General features: G+C 42.7%; 1 protein-coding gene across 4 annotated transcripts in view; it reads left to right on the top strand.

Annotated features, from left to right (window-relative positions):
• Positions 1-15,971, top strand: part of CHM (CHM, Rab escort protein 1) — a 148,747-nt gene that overhangs the window by 54,051 nt on the left and 78,725 nt on the right. For all 4 annotated transcript variants that reach the window (XM_025209963.1, XM_025209964.1, XM_025209962.1 and 1 more), the window contains exons 5-7: positions 6,720-7,101; positions 11,797-11,913; positions 12,509-12,629. In XM_025209963.1, the coding sequence (XP_025065748.1) occupies positions 6,720-7,101; positions 11,797-11,913; positions 12,509-12,629 (620 nt within the window). The remainder of the gene's footprint in view (positions 1-6,719; positions 7,102-11,796; positions 11,914-12,508; positions 12,630-15,971) is intronic.

Genomic DNA, 15,971 nt, shown 5'->3' with positions numbered 1-15,971 from the left:
TCAGCAGTGGGATGGGGGACATGGGTGCATAGTACAGCAAGAGAGGGGTGTCCATGTGGTGTGCAACCTGAGGACCTGTTACTTGTCCTGGTGTGACCTGCCAGGCATGTGGCCCTCATTGGTGCAGCATGCAGTTGGACAGTTCTGGTGTAAAGAGTGCAGGTAAGTTAGTTACGTTTATATGATGCTGAATTCCAAGATTCTGCAATGTTTACTTGGCTATTGGTACTTTTACATTGATGATGTAGTCGTGATGGTTGAGGAATTATGCAAGAGGCAAGTATTTCTTAGGGTAACATCTTATATTGGACCAACTACATAGTTGGAATAGAGTTAGACAAACTTTTGAATGTAAGACAATCTTCTTTACGTCTGAGGAGTAAAAGCCTGGGCAGCATAATAAAAAAAACAGATGGAAGACAGGGGAGAGAAATTCCCAGGGGTAGCAGACAAACAATTAGCAGAAGAAGAGAAGCTGATTGCTGGGAGATGAAGGCCTGTCAAAAGGGAGTAGGGACATTCTCACCTTTCATGTGTTGAAAGAATTCAGGGATCAGATAGGTTTTATAATGTGCCATGAAACTGGTATCACTGTTAAGCCCTTGATTCTTAGTGTCCAGTCAGCTTATGAAATTTTGTTCCCAAGTTCATATTTTAAAAGTGTTAGATAAAGGACAGATTTACACACGAGAATAGTGAGGTCAGAGAGGGGGTGGTTGTTCTGTGATATTTGTACTTGTTCTGATAAATGTACTTCAATTGTGTTTGTATGTCTCTGTCTTTTATATTTTTTCCGTGAGATTTCATTCCGTTGTTTAGCTGCTGTTTGGTTTCACTCATGTAGTTGCCATGAGGGCATTTTGTGCATTGGATTAGATATATCATATTTTGGGGAAGGCATGTGTAGGATCCATGAATTCTGATGGTTGAGGGCGGGGCGTTGTTTGTATTAGCAATGGAGATATATTGTCAAGTATTTCTTGTCAACGCAAGGCTGTTAAGTCTGTTTGGCAGTGGAAAGTTTGCTTCTGATGATTAGATAGGCAAGTTTAGCTCTTTAGGGTTGGGATTTTCCAGTGTAAATCGTGGGTTTTGTTATCTTCCATGTTATGGTAGCGGTACGGTGATGCAGCTGTCCATGATGTACTGGGAATTATACTAGAGGCAGGGATTTCTTAAGGTGATATCTATTGTTGAACCAACTGCATAGCTGTGATTAGAGTCTTTTGATCGCATGTTTGTTTGTTTGTTTTTTTACTGTGCTATGCTGGTTTTTACTTCTCAGACCTGATGAAGAAGGTCTTGCGTTCAAAAACTTGTCTAAGTATCCTAACTATGCAGGTAGTCCAATAAAAGATATGACCCTAAGAAATCCTTGTGCTTCTGCTTGGCTAATATTACTTTGATTGGTTTTACTTGATGGGGGAAATTTTGATAGTGCAAAGGAGTGCCATCACAAGACCAACAAAAGTACATATTTCTAGGAAAGTGGAGAACATGTTTTATGTGTGGAAAAGCCAACTGATTTATGCTGTGACCTTCTGGCTAACCATTGGCACTCTTCAAACACACAAAATGGGGAGAGTGAGAGCAATCTGGAGAGTTTTCTTTCTCCTGCTGGCCCAGACAGTCTCCTACCCCTGAGACTGCAGAGAAGAGAGGTAGATCTTTTGATAAGTCTGCAGAATGCTTCTTAGCTGTTATGGGAAATTTACCTATATTGGTAGTTACTGCTATTTGATACTGTACCTTTATAGGTCACCTTTAAAATCACAGTTCATTAGGTTTCACCTTAGAAGAGATTGTTTGTTCAGTGCATTAATGGCTTGTGGTATAAAGATAAAAAGATAATACAAAATTATTGCTGAACTCCTTTCACTTATAATGACATTGATTTCATTCATCTTTGTTGGTAACATAAACTAAAATTCTAAGTTCAAAAGTATTAGTTGCTGAGGTAGACAATATTGAAGTTCAAGCTAAAAAAGATAGATGAGATTAAATGTGCAGTTTTGCTTTATAAGGAGAATTTTAAAGAATGTTGTCATTAGAAAAAGAAGGCCAACTACACAGAATACTTAGCTGTGGTGACTGCCCTCTAACTTTATTGCCATTATGATTCTCATGTTAGCGATTAACCAGAATTGCACAAGGCATGCTTTCATTATATTGCGCTAAAGGTTACAGACAATGCCAGTAAAGATGAAAACACATATAGTTAATTTCCTGCTTTCTAAAATAAATCTTAGATTAGATTATATGTATGTTTATGTTAAGTTAATTTGCGAACTGTAATCTGTCGGGGGGGGGTGCGTGGTGGGGAGTATTTGGTAGTTAAGGAAACTGCCTATATTCCATGTGGCTATTACCTGAATGGCTAATTTCTAGGGTTTTCATAAAGTTCCCGTGCTAGAGAAATGTGGGAAGAATCTATGGCTGTTGTGAGGCGTCTCTTGTGTCAGGGACCTTCTTGTCTCTATTCACTCATCCTCTCAGTGAAAGTCTCCTTCTTTTTCTGAGCCTTCTTGAGGATAAGCAAGGAATATAATAAGTAAAATCATCATTCAGCCAAAGCTAGGTGGCAGGTGGCCTAAGCCTAAGTTCCAGGGGCCTTTGTACATGCCACAGAATTGGCCTTTAAAATGGCTTAAATGCCCTTTTGCACTGCTTTAATGGCATTGCTGTTTGCACGTTCAGCTGTGTATTCTGCTTTAGTGGCGTTGCTGTTAGCACCATCCCCGCTGTCTTCTCCTGCCACCAGTACAACCATCCGCCCTCCTACCATCTTGCTGCTCTGCTCCAGGGGCAAGCCAGCCGTTCCCAGGCAGTCCCAGGTGGCGGGAAGGCAGCGGGGACAGTGCAGGGGTGCTGGAGCTTACCTTCCTCTGTCGCGGGGTGGGGGGAATGAGCTGCTGGCGGGTTGCACAATCCTTTCGCTGCAGGAGACCCCAGTGCTTTCCTCTGCAGCTGCGGGGCTCCCCAGGCTGCACCTGCCTGCTGGCGCCCAGCCTGCGTAGTCCTGGGGGGTGCTGCCACCATGGAGGGAAGCACCAGCCCCGCACAGCGTAGGGGCTGTGCAACCTGGCAGCAGCCCATGCAGGCAGGCTTGGCTGAAGGGGGAAAAGAAATGCAGCAAGGAGCCTGATATATTTTTTTTTTTCTTTTCTTCCAGAACCTGTGTGGCTCCCTGACCTGTGTTGGGGGCCCAGTGCTTCTCTCCACGGCTGCGGTGCCCCCTGTGACCGTCCGGGCCAGGTGCCAGTGGGCAGGTGCAGTGGGGGGGGTGCTGCTGCAGAGGGAAGTACCCCCCCCCACAGCTGTGGAGGGAAGCACAGGGTCCCTGCGCAACTCAAGGACCTCTCAACCTGCCAGCAGCTTAACAATTACTTTTTAAAAACCCATCATTTCAATTTAGGGAGAACTAAACTGAATTAAACCCCCATGGCGTGTTCAGCACCCCAGGAACTGACTACTGAAATGGAGGAAAGAAGAATGAGGCTCTGCCACCATACATATAAGATAATAAGACTGTGGCACTCAAACAAGACCAAGGACTTGGGGGAGGGGGAGGCAGTGGGGAGCATGATTGGAAATGGAGACAAATCATGTTTCATAAGATGTACAAGTTGTATGCATGACCTCATAATGAACCAGAATGGAATGCCTTGCACCCCTTAAGATTTATAGAATAAACTTGTTCTAAAATTTCCTTGGCTGTAGGGGCCACATGTATTAAAGTTCTGTTCATTAATGGGTTAACAAATGATTGTGTGAGAGAAGCATTTTCTAGAAATAAGTATGTATTGTAAATAGTTTATATCAAAGACATTTGAGATGAGTATAAAATATGGTTATAAGCCACATATTGTCTTACTGTGTTCTGTTAGTCTGTGATAATTGGTTACTCATTTAGCATTAACCCCTTATGAATGGGATTCAAGAAAAAAGTGTGATCTATGTATGTTTAGTTATTATATCCTGCAGTCTGATCCACGTTTTTAGTGAAATTTGGCATCCAAGCTAAATAAGTAAACTGAAAGTTCTTATAGGCTAAAATTTCAGACCAAATTCCCATAATTCCTGAAGAGATGATAGACTCCTAGAGACAAAATGACTTTTCTCAAATGAAGAAATGAATTTGTTTTTCAGTTATTTTCAGTGATGTAATGGCTGGGATGTTAAAGCAGCTTTACATACTCATAGGTAAAAAATAAAACGCTTCAGGTTATCTTTTAATGGATGTTTATTTTTAATAACATGTTGTAATTTAGAGAGCTAGTTAGCCATGTTAGTCCGAAGTCAGGCAGAAGGCAGGGGGTATCATGTTAAAGGCAGATTTGATTAGAAAAGTATAAGCTTTTTGTAAGCTACAGCCTACTTTCTCAGGTGGTATGAATGGTCTCTACTTTAGGTAAATATCTGCAGTGCTGTTTATCAGTTTGATAGCTGTAGGTATTAATTTTTATATTAATCTTAGTGGGTGTGTCTACACACGAGCATTTAGGGCACATTAGCCCGATTTAAAGCACATTAAGGGTGCAAGGCTACACATGCACACCCTTAATGCACCTTAAAAATGGTGATTTTAGGCTAATTGCACCTAAATTTGATCCCGGTGTAAAGCAAGCATCAAATTTAGGCACAATTAGTTAAAGCGCATTCATGCATATGTAGATATATTAATGCATGTTAATGCAGGGACCTTAGTTCTGGGGCTCCCCAGCCACTAGGGGCCAGCCATAGCCCAGCCCCAGGCCTCCTGGCTTGACCGCCTCTCTTCCTCCAGGGCTGGGCTGCTGTCTGGCAGCCCCTAGTTGCAGGCTATAAAAGCCTCCAGCCATTTTGTGCTCTGAGGCACACAGCACAGAGTGCTTCATGCAGGAGTGCAGCAATGCAGGGGGGACCAGACCTGGAGCACCTCCCCAGAGAGGCCCCCAGTGGGGAGAGCAGGGGTAGGGCCAGCCCCTCACCCCACGTTACAAGGTCGCACACCACCTCCCAGGTCCAGTTGGGGATCCAGGCACTGGGATGGGCATGGACACATGGGCAGAGCTGAGGCTTGATGGGGACATTGTGCTGGACATGCTCCCCACACCAGTTCTCTGGGCCCCTGTGAGGCTGCCCCTGTGATGCTGGCCCTGGAGGGCTGCCAGCAGCACCCTGGACAGGGGCGCAGGCAGGGACTGTGAGCCACATGGCAGAGGTGCTTTACCACAGTGCCTTCAAAGAGACAGAGTTGGGGGTACAAAACAGCAGGGAGCAGGTGGGGCGAATCTCACGTGTGGCCAAGGAGCAGCTCCAGCAAAGGGACAGGACGGGCAAAGGCTGCATGGGTCCTATCCAGGGGGGACACACGGGGGCCTGGTAGGCTCTGGGAGCCCCATGTGCCCTGAGCCCAGGTGCCATGGACTGGGTGGCAGCATGGCAGAGTGGCTGGCCTGCAGAGAGAAGGGAGGGAGCGGGGTCTGGAGCTGTGCCAGCAGGTGCTGCCAGCAGCCTGGCCTATCTGGCCCTGGGAGGGGAGCAGGGGAGGTAGGCTGCTTGGAGCCAGTGGCCAGCACCCAGTGGCCCACCAGTCCCAGTGGTACAAGTGGGGCCAGGCAGCTTGTCCAGCAGCCACCTGGACCCAGCCCTGCCCAGACAGCTTAACATGGTCCCTGGGCACCCATGCATGGCCAACCTCTGATCTGAGGCTGTGCAGTGCATGAACTCTGGTGCAGAGTATCTCATCTCTGAAATGTTGCAAACTCTCACAAAAGAGAGTTTTTGCCTCTGCAGTCCCAACATCTGCGTGCGGGGGAGAGGCTTCAGGTCCTTGTGGGAGTGCACATCAGGGTTGCCACAACCCACTGCCGAAGCCACTTGGATGCGCTGGCTGTGCACACCAGGGACTTGGGCCCCCCTGCTTCAACGGTTGGTAGCAGTGGTGGAGAACTGGGCAGTATGGGAGCAGGTGTGGGAGCTGGCCTGGTGGGAGGAAGATCTTGCCCAGGAGGCGGCATGGGACGGTGCAGCAGGAGCACTGGGCCTAGCTGGAGGCTCTGGAGCAGCGCCATGTGGAGCTGCTTCAGCAGCAACTGGCCAGTCAGGCCAGCCCCTGGAGGCGACGTACAGGCCCCCTGACACCTGGTGTCTGGCCCCAGCCCCGCAGGGCCAGGAGCTGGGGCAGCGAGGGCTGGGAAGTGCAGCTGAGGCAGGAGCAGGGCAGCTGCATCTCTGCGATGCTGCTGCTCTGTCAGCCCAGAGGTCACAGTGTAGAGGGTGTGCTTTCAAGATGGCTGCCAAGTGCTGGCAGCTGGCTCTGCCTTCGGCATAGCTGCCAAGTGCTGGTAGCCCTGCATCTGAAGGCTGGAGCTCCTCCTGGCAGCCACACGGGCACGTTCACCATGGGTAGACACCTGCCAAAAAATGCTTAATGCACGTTAGCTTAATGTGCATCAAATTTAAGTGTGCTTAAATTCATGTGTAGGTACACCCAGTCTTAGTTTTATGCAGAAACAGGGATTTCAAGTGTGTTATTTGATTTGCAGAAGTGTAGCCCTCGTGAGTTACAACTTTAGAGTGAAAGCAGCAGAGTATCGTAGCCATTCCAAATAAGACCTGATTTGGATCAGGTGGTTCAATTTAATGCTTTTAATTAAAATGTTCCTGAAGTTTTTCATTTCTTGCACTGGCTCAAACTTCAAGTTTTTAAATCTCTGTTTTTGTGTTCTAATCAGTCAGGATTCAGCTGAAGATATTGAAGAAGCTGGTGCGTTGTCAAAACTGCCTGACTTGGGAGGTTCTGATACTAATGAGACTGCTCAGCAATCTGAAAAAGGGTGCTTGGCTCTAGATAAACAATTAGGGACCAAGGGCTGTGAAATGTCTCCAGAAACAATTGCAAGTAATGATCTAGAGTGTACACCAGAAGGGGAAGATACAGAGGTCATCTCTGAAAGAGAAAGTTCCTATGATGCAACTTCTGGCCATTCTACTTTGGAAACAGAAAAAACTGAGAATGCATCAACAGCTGAAGTTTCTAACCTGGAACCAAAGAAAATTACCTACTCCCAAATTGTTAAAGAAGGCAGGCGATTTAATATTGATTTAGTTTCCAAGGTAAGAATTAATTAGCGATCTCTTCATAGAATTGCATTTACTTCAGTGAAAAAAATGAATAAACTTAGACATTCAAGGGGTTAAAAAGATGGTCATAACAACATTGTGGGCGCATAAGACTTAGGCTCTAAGTAAGTGAGCATGTAATAGTTTCTCTTTACAAAAAGTGTCTTCAGCACTGTAGCACAATGTATTTTTATGTCTGTCCTTAACGAAAACAACCAAATAAAGCATAGCTCACATAGGAGTAAAGCAAATTTTCCTACAACTGAGAGCTTAAGCAAGAGTTCTTAAATTTAGTTCTATTCTTCTTAAATTCTTCAATAAAAACAGTTTAACAAAGAAACTTCACCTAGGTGCAAACCTTTGTTTTCAAGATACAGAATATTTTTTTCAAATCAAATTCACTTAGTGCACTTAAAGAAATATCTAACTACCCTTTCCTGAACTCAAACTCAACCTGAAATCTGATACTATGGGGCTCTTATGTTCCTTCAGTAACAAACATTAATGAAGGAATTCTTAATTGTCAGCACACTGACATGCTGGATTGTAATAATTTGTCTATTTAAATAAAAATTAAATGCATTTAGTCCCTGATGTAACTATTAAGCTAAATGAAATTGGATGTTGTTGTTACCGTTCTGAATTCTTACTTTGTCCTGTTTTTGAGAATGGTTTCTCAAAATCTGATTTGCTTACCAAACACTCAGATTTCAAAACAATGTTCTTTGTCCAGTAGACAGTAACAGACTCTATGTGTATGTGCTTGTGCATGTGCGCACCCACACACGTGTAATTTATAGAGGAAATATATATTTTACAAAGGAAATCTGTTGCTGATGTGTGAGCATCTGCACCTACAGCTACAAGTTCTTTTATAATGTTGATAAGATTTTTTTTTTTTACTTCAGTGGACTGTGTGAAAAGCAAGACTCTTTAAGTCTGAGCGGAATTTTTTCTTTATTGTTCAGTTTGGAAAAATAGAGTTCTGAAAGCTAGAAAAGAAGTTGTCTTTAATCAATAGCCTATTAAATTATCGGAGTTGAAATGACCAGAAATGTTATTTGCCAAATGTGTCACACTCTGAACTTACATATTTAGACTTTCTTATTCTGTACCATCAGTGATATTTAAGCTTTTATGACAATAAAGTTATAGTAGCCAAAATAGTGAATATTACGTTTCAGTGATACATTTTATGTCATGTATTCCAGAGCCTAGGGTACACTTTGCAAATCTACAGTATGTGATACTGATCCTGCAAAATGCTAGAGGTCATGATTGGCAGCGTGTACAACCTGTGCATATATCCATTTTGATTGCTTTTTATGCTATTCAGGGAGATGCACTTCAAAAGATAACCTTAGAGGCAGCACTCTAACCCTAGGAGCCATTATAAGGTAATTGTAGATAAAAAGGGCAGAATACTGGTTGGGGAGAGAGGCAGACTGGGGAAGTGCCAACCGAAATTTCCACTAACTTGCAGCAGTTCATTTTTAGCACAAGGGCTCTTAAAGGCATGCCCATCCCACCATGGGCAAATGTACACTTACACTTTTATCTCAGAGGCTTGGTTTTCAAATTTGGAAATCTGAAATTGTAACAAATAGGGATTTTGCCTCTCCATTGGCACTTTGTAGATTCCTACATTCAGGACTACAAAAATTTTAGATTAGTAACACTAGATATAAAACTTTCTTCAGTGCTTTTAATTTAGTAAGCTGTTTTGAATTAGTAGTTACAGTTATGTCCATCCAGCAATGTATAATAAATGTATAGCTTATACAAAGAAAGCAAGAATCAGCTATACTCATCAGTTAAGTGAAAAAATAGTGGAGACTGAAAAAGTTTGAAAAAACTTTGAGGTACTTATAATTAGCAAGTTTAAAAATGCCTGTATTTTGGGAACTAAGACATTAAAAATTAAATATTTCCCATAAAGGGAAAGATGGAAGTAGAAATTGCTTATTCAAGAAAAGGAAGTATAAAACACATTTGGGATAGATTTTGAAGTATGGTATTCGAGGAACAAGATACACAGTTAAAGAAGAAAACACATACTATAAATGGTAGGTCATCCTTTATACTAACTGTCTTAATATCCTTCAAAGCATTAAAATTGTAAAGTATAAAGACACTGAAAATCCCAGATGTAGGGGGAAAACAATTACAGACATAAAATAAGGCAAATGAGAAATGCTTTTCTGATGCATTTTCTAATAATAGAGAAGCTTTATTAACAGAGACTTTTCATAAGTTTTGGTCATTAGGAGCGGGCAAAAGGAAGGAAACAAAAGAGCCGTTTGCCCATCATATTATGATATACCTCTTGTAAAGGAAGAAAGAAGTAACTTTAATTTATATAGTTTGAAATGAGCACAAGTAATTTCAGACAAATACATTGTTGTAGACATTACATGAGAACATCTGTTACAGAAAACAAATGTAATACAAAGTTTATTATTTTTCATAATGGTAGTATGTAAAAGCCTTAACAGAGCTAGGTGGGTGTCACATGCTGTGGTGGGTGTCATAAAGACAAAATTAAAGTAGTCTTGATGTGTGTGGGTCTTCAAAGATGATTGAATCAAAGATAGCACCTAGGTCAGAGGTGGGCAAAATATGGCCTGTCAGCTAGATCTGTCCCGCCAGGCAATTCCACCTGGCCCATGGGGCCCCTCTGTAAGCCCTGGCTGCCTCCATGCAGGAAATGCAGCTCTGGAGGCTAAGCAACACCCGCCGCACTCCAGCCTGGCCTGACCCTCCCCAGCCCCAAGCCAGGGGGCATTAGAGACAGGAAGCCGTTGCTTGGCAGAGCTTGTGCCTGGCTACCCCAAGGCTTTTTCCAGCCCTCCCCGCCTGCGAGCCTGGAAATGCAGGTAAGGGCCCCATTGGGCTGGGGCCAGGGACTCCTGCAGGGGGAATGGGGTGGGAGTGTGGGGAGCTGCGTTCTATGGGGCCAAGCAGGGTTTTTCCCATGCTGCAGAAGTGCAGGAGCTGTGCGCTATGGAGCCCCGTACACTGCTACCCTGTGTGGCCAGAGGAGTGCTATTGAGCCAGGTGGGGCTAGCCTCACATGCTGCCGACGTGCAGCCATGGTCTTGGGTGGGAGCTACGTGTTATGGGCCCAGTGGGGCCTGTCCCGCATGCTTCTGCCACCTACAGCCAGGGATTGGGTAGGAACATAGAAGCTGTGCACTATGGGGCCGGGTGGAGCTGGCCCCACACCCTGCCACCATGTGTGGCTGGAGACTTGGGTAGGAGAGCTATTGGGCTAGGTGGGGCTGGCCCCACACACTGCCAGCACCTGAAGCCAGGGACTGGGGTGGGAGTGCAGGGAGCTGGGCACTGTGGGGCCAGGCAGAGCTGGCCATGCTCGCTACCACCACATGCAGCTTCAGGAACTCTTACACTCCAGCCCCCACCCCCCCCACACACACACACCCACACCCACCCACACGCTTCCATAGCCCTCACACACTCCAACCCCCCATCATAGTCCCACAGCCCCCACACAGTTCCTCCCGTACCCATACCCTGCAGCCCCCACACCCCACCACACAGTATAAAAGAATAGGACTGTATTTGAGCTATTATGTAATTGCCTCTAGATACACTATGAAAATGCACATAAATCAGGGCAAAATATTTTTTAAATAAAATTAAAATAAATTATAGTACATGTTTGATTTTGATTTTTTTTAGCATATGATTTGTTCTTCTTTTCTGGTTTCAAGGTGGCAACCCCCGCCCCTTCCAAAAGGAGTACTTCCGGCGTAAGTCAGTGACCTCTGTCACTGACTTCCAGTGACAGAGGTCAGGGGGCAGGGTTGGGACTTCCAGTCCCAAGATGGCATTCAGGGGGCGGAGCATCTGTCAAGGGGCAGGGCTACCCCTGTGGCCCTCGACAGCTCACCAAAACTCATTGAGTGGCCCTCTAGCTGGAATAATTGCCCACCCCTGACCCAGGTTATGTGCCTGGATAGTGGAGTAATGTGGTTGTCACAGTGTGGTGGGAGGAAGGGCTTGAAGGGAGAAAAGGTCATACTGGGCTTGGTCATATTGATTTTGAGCAACTGGCGTGCATACATGTGATGTTTGGAGAAGAGTTAATTAATGTAGAGATGATACATGAAATCATAAGAGGATAAGATGGTCAGTGATAGGTTACAGGGGGAGAAAAAGAAGTGGCTGATGGTAATACTCTGAAAGAAATTTTCAGTCCCAGTGACTGGAGAAGATTGCTGTTACTGTGGTGTGCAAAGAAATCTTAACTTATGATACTTCAGTTGAAAGCCAGAAATGTTAATTGAACTCAAGCTGCAGTTTTGTGTGATAGAAACTTGTCCTTGTAGTAAAGAAGCAAGCTTCTCTGCAAGCACTTGTACCCAAGATGTCTATTTCTCCAGGTGAGCCTTGCCATGCTAATGAAGCTATGTAATTAGTGGGGAGGAGCCTGTTTTCTGTGGGGAAAGGAGTGCTCTCCTGTTAGCTACTTCTTTATCGCTCTCTTCGACACAGTTTTGTTTTATTCTGGGGTCTTTGCATTTCCTTATAACCTCTTATTTCAAGTGGAACTTCAGAGTTCTTTTGAGAGAGAAACTATGAAACAATATAGTTGAAGCGACTTATGTTTTAATGCAAGTACTTGTTTTTCTTTATCCTCAAAAATATTTTTGTTTGTTTGTACAGGTGCTTTATTCCCAGGGATTGTTAATTGACCTCCTAATAAAGTCGAATGTTAGCCGATATGCAGAGTTCAAAAATGCAACTAGGATCCTTGTATTTCGAGAAGGAAAGGTGGAACAGGTACTGTAGAAGAATGTGGTATATTAGCTGAATCTATTCCTTTTTTAAATATGAAAAGATATAAACTGATTTTCATGAGACATTTTGCTGCTGTAAGCTGTTATTTTTTTGTGGGAAAATGTCTTTATCTGCATTCTGGTTATGGTAAGGAAATATTACAATTGTACATGCCATAAATTAAAGATTATTCCACTAAAATAGGAATGTGGAACTGAATAGACCAGTGTCCTAGACTATGATTATGTCAGATATTTAAACTACTATTGACTCATCAGCTGGATCTTAAAGAGGAGCGTTTTATTTCCAAAATGCAGAGCTAGACTTGATATGTCATTAGTTCCTGGTTACAAGGGAAATACCATTAGCCTAATAATGGCAACATAATTACTTGGTGGAGTTCTAAATTAATTAGCCCTGCATTTGGCAAAGATTGTATTAGAAATGAAAGGAAATAATGGAACAGGAAAATAAATGCAAATAATTGGAATATTCTTGTGTTTAGGAAGATTTCTAAATAGATAGTATAATAAATACAGCCTCCATCTATCCTGCTCTTCCTTCCATTTGAAAAACTACTAAAATTATTATTTTCCAGGTACCTTGTTCCCGAGCAGATGTCTTCAATAGCAAACAACTCACTATGATAGAAAAGAGAATGCTAATGAAATTTTTGACATTTTGTTTGGAATATGAACAACACCCTGATGAATACCAAGGTACTGTGTTTCATAGAACAATGCACACCCCCTTGTTTGTGAGTTCATTTGGTTATCCATACTTTTGATAGCTCTCCTGTGTTTTCACCTAATTTATTTTTATGGATTCAGCTTCAGAGTAGGTTTTGACCTTTTCCTGACCTTTTCATTTCAGTGTTACTCTTCTTCTTAAATTCTCACTTATTTAGTTCTAATAATTTTTGTCATTTTTTTCCAATTTTTTTATTGCAGTAGGTTTGTCAAAAGTGTATTTTTTGTTTTTGTTCTTTTTTTCATTGAGGGTTTTATTTACCTTTTGTGGTATACTTTCTTTTTTCTTTTTCTTTGGATAATGTATATGTATTTTTGGTCCTGTTGATATTCATTCTCATAAAAGACAGTACAGTTAGTCTGAAACACTGAAAATAAGGTTTTTAATGTTATATTTGGAGAGTTTTTTCTCTGGAATGTTGGAGAATATTCTTCCCAATTAATGAAAGTTTCATATAGTGGAGAAAAAAATATGAACAAATTTGAGCCAAGTGGTGAAAAGTGTCAAAGCAAGTTTGAAAGAAAATGATGAAAATCCTGTTTGGGTTTGAAGACTCATCTGAAGCTATTGAAAGCACCAAAGGATGTAGTAGTGATGATATAGCTTTGCTCTTGGAATGAGACAGTATTTTATATGAGGTATTCTGTGCCCACTAAAGCCTATGGCTAAGTTATAAAAGCTTTAGGAAAAAATGATAATAATGAGCAGAAGTGATTGAGACACTAACGTGTATTTTAGAGAATACAGATACTTTCATAGATGACAGAAGAGGGTATTACTTTTGAAATAAGGTAGTATTTGAAGGAGTTTGCTACTTTTCGCAGGGTTGGGATATTTACATGAATTTAGAGAAGACTTGGTTGAATACGTGTCCTGGGTTGGGTAGCAAAAATGAGAGTGAAAAACTGTAAACACATGTGAGAGAGAGAGAACTGGTCAGGATAGATTGGTGTTTTTTAGCCCTTCCATAATTTCTCTGAATTTAGCGGCATCCTCTGTGGATGTAGGTGGAGGCCTCTCCTTTTCTCTGTGTAAGGGAGATATGCCTGCACCTGCCCTTGCCTGTGTTTGCTTTGGTGCATGAAGCCCAGGTTGAGAACCATTGTTCTGGCTCCTGTAGGTTTTTGCAGGGTTCAGATAAGATACTTGAACGGGACCTGATTTTTCAGACCTGCTGAGCTTCTGCTCTCTGAGCATCAGAGCGTCTGTATGCAAGTAGGGCGCTGAATCATTTGTGACAAGGGACAGAATCCCTTGCCTCCCTGCCTCTCTCCCTCTCTAGGATCACTTCACTCTCTTGCCCTCTCTCCAGTGGATCCCAGCCCCAGTTTTCAGCTGCTTTTTTTAAAATAACACGAAGCAGCAGGCAGAGAAAACAGATGGGACAGGAGGTTTTCTTGAGGTCCTTCTACCCTGCTTTTTACGAACCCTCAGTCCCTTCCTGGGCTTTGGTTGATGAAAGGGTAGGCTGCCTTTGAGAAAAATCCTGCAGCTGTGACCCTGCACTGGTGTCCTGTGGAGGATTGCTCCTTCCTGTGCTTAATACTGGCCAGGGCAGCATGAATTAGGCTTGAATTTGTTCCCCTTGTGGCTCCCACCTCCTGTATGCTGAGGAAGGTCTCCAGTGAACTTTAGCTTCTCCTGCAAGGACCTGTCTCTCTTCCTCCAACTGTCTGCTCTCCTGCATGTGCTGCTCCCGAGAGTCAGCTGACCCTTGTGACCAGCCATGGAGGAGAGCCGAAGCCACTGCTTCATGGAACCAGGATGCTCTGGTCCTCCTGTCAAAGCAGGTGTATTTGGGGGCAGCAGGTCTGGTACGCTTTAGTTAGCCATGCCACCTTGTCTATCCAATGCTGGTCACTGCACAGGGTCTTACAGGCTCTGCAAGGCACAACCTTGTCCTTTTTGATCCAGTCCACCCCCTGATCCTCCTGCATGGGATAGGTCCATCTGCATTGTGCGCCTGTATTCCTGGCAGACATTAGGAAGGGTTGGACTGGGAACAGGGGCTCCTGCCTGGTTTGGGGTTATCCAGAGAACTGTAATGTAGGCAGCAGCAGGCAAGTGTGCCACAGCCCTTCCTGGCCACACCGGACACTCCAATGGAGAGCCGCTGGTATTGATAATGAGGTGATGAACTCTAGAAAGTCTTGAAGGGAAAAACTCATTAAGCCAAAGCAGTTTATAGATTACAGGCTACAGGTTTGCTGCTAGTGGAATAAAAAAGAGGTGCTTAGAGGAAAAATATAGTTTGTATTCGGAAAATTTACTTAGTACAAAAAAGAGAGACTACATCAGTTTCAGATGCAATTCATTGATTCATATACCAGAATGAAGTTAGATTTATTTTAGTTCTAGAGATAGTTACACTGATTTTTGTCACTACATTTTAAAGTAGGCTAGGAAATAATTGGAGATTTTTTAAAAGCTTTTTTTAAAGCTTTTTCTCTGTAATATAGAGTTGAGTTATATAAGAATTCTAGAATGGAAAGACACTGAGATACCTGTTTTTATAAAGACAACACAATGAAAGAAAATGTAGTGTATTTTATGACTTGCTGCTTGGTTGTACGCAGGTAGTAAAATACATTTGTAATAAAACAGTGGCTGAAGCTCAAGCAGATGATATACTTTTTATAATATTAGTGATTGCACTGAGAGTAAGTTTTACTGAATTATTTCAGCCATTTGAAATTTCAAGAATGAGCATAATTGATTTCAGAGATACAGTGGGTACAGTTGTAAAAGCATCAAAGTTTATTACTCATTATAATTAAATTTACCTTAGTATGTGAGGAAATTTCCTATTTTAACTATGAAGTATCACAGACACGCATTGCTTGAAATTTGAAACATTTTTCAGAGCTCGCTTTTCATGCAGATCTGAATACTGCCAAAAAAGTAATTAAAAAAGGGAAATAAATCCCCCCTCATATCCCGATAGATCCTGTCTATATTAATTGTTTTTATGCATAAATCGTCAGTTTACAATATATTCCAAGTGATCTGCATTTTGAATTATTAAAAGCTTGTCTGCTTATAATTATACACTTTACTTATGTCAGCGGAGTAAGTAGACCTATCCTTGAGTGGATGCAAATAAGCAAGTGGAAAGCCCCCTTATACCTGTTAGTTTATTCTGCTTTCCTTTTGAAAATCAGCTAGACCAGCATCAGACACCTTCATATCAATACAACCATATACCAAATATGATTGGTACTGCTTTAAGTATTTTTTGTAGAAAATAGCTTCTTCAATAGAGGTGGCTAAATGATGTAAAATTGTGTAGGCCAGGCCTGACTCAGAACAGA

The sequence above is a fragment of the Alligator sinensis genome, unplaced genomic scaffold (genome assembly GCF_000455745.1).
Source record: "Alligator sinensis unplaced genomic scaffold, ASM45574v1 scaffold242_1, whole genome shotgun sequence".
NCBI classification, from domain to species: domain Eukaryota; kingdom Metazoa; phylum Chordata; order Crocodylia; family Alligatoridae; genus Alligator; species Alligator sinensis.
The sequence above is the reverse complement of the archived record's forward strand: the minus strand, read 5'-3'. Positions and strand labels throughout refer to the sequence as shown.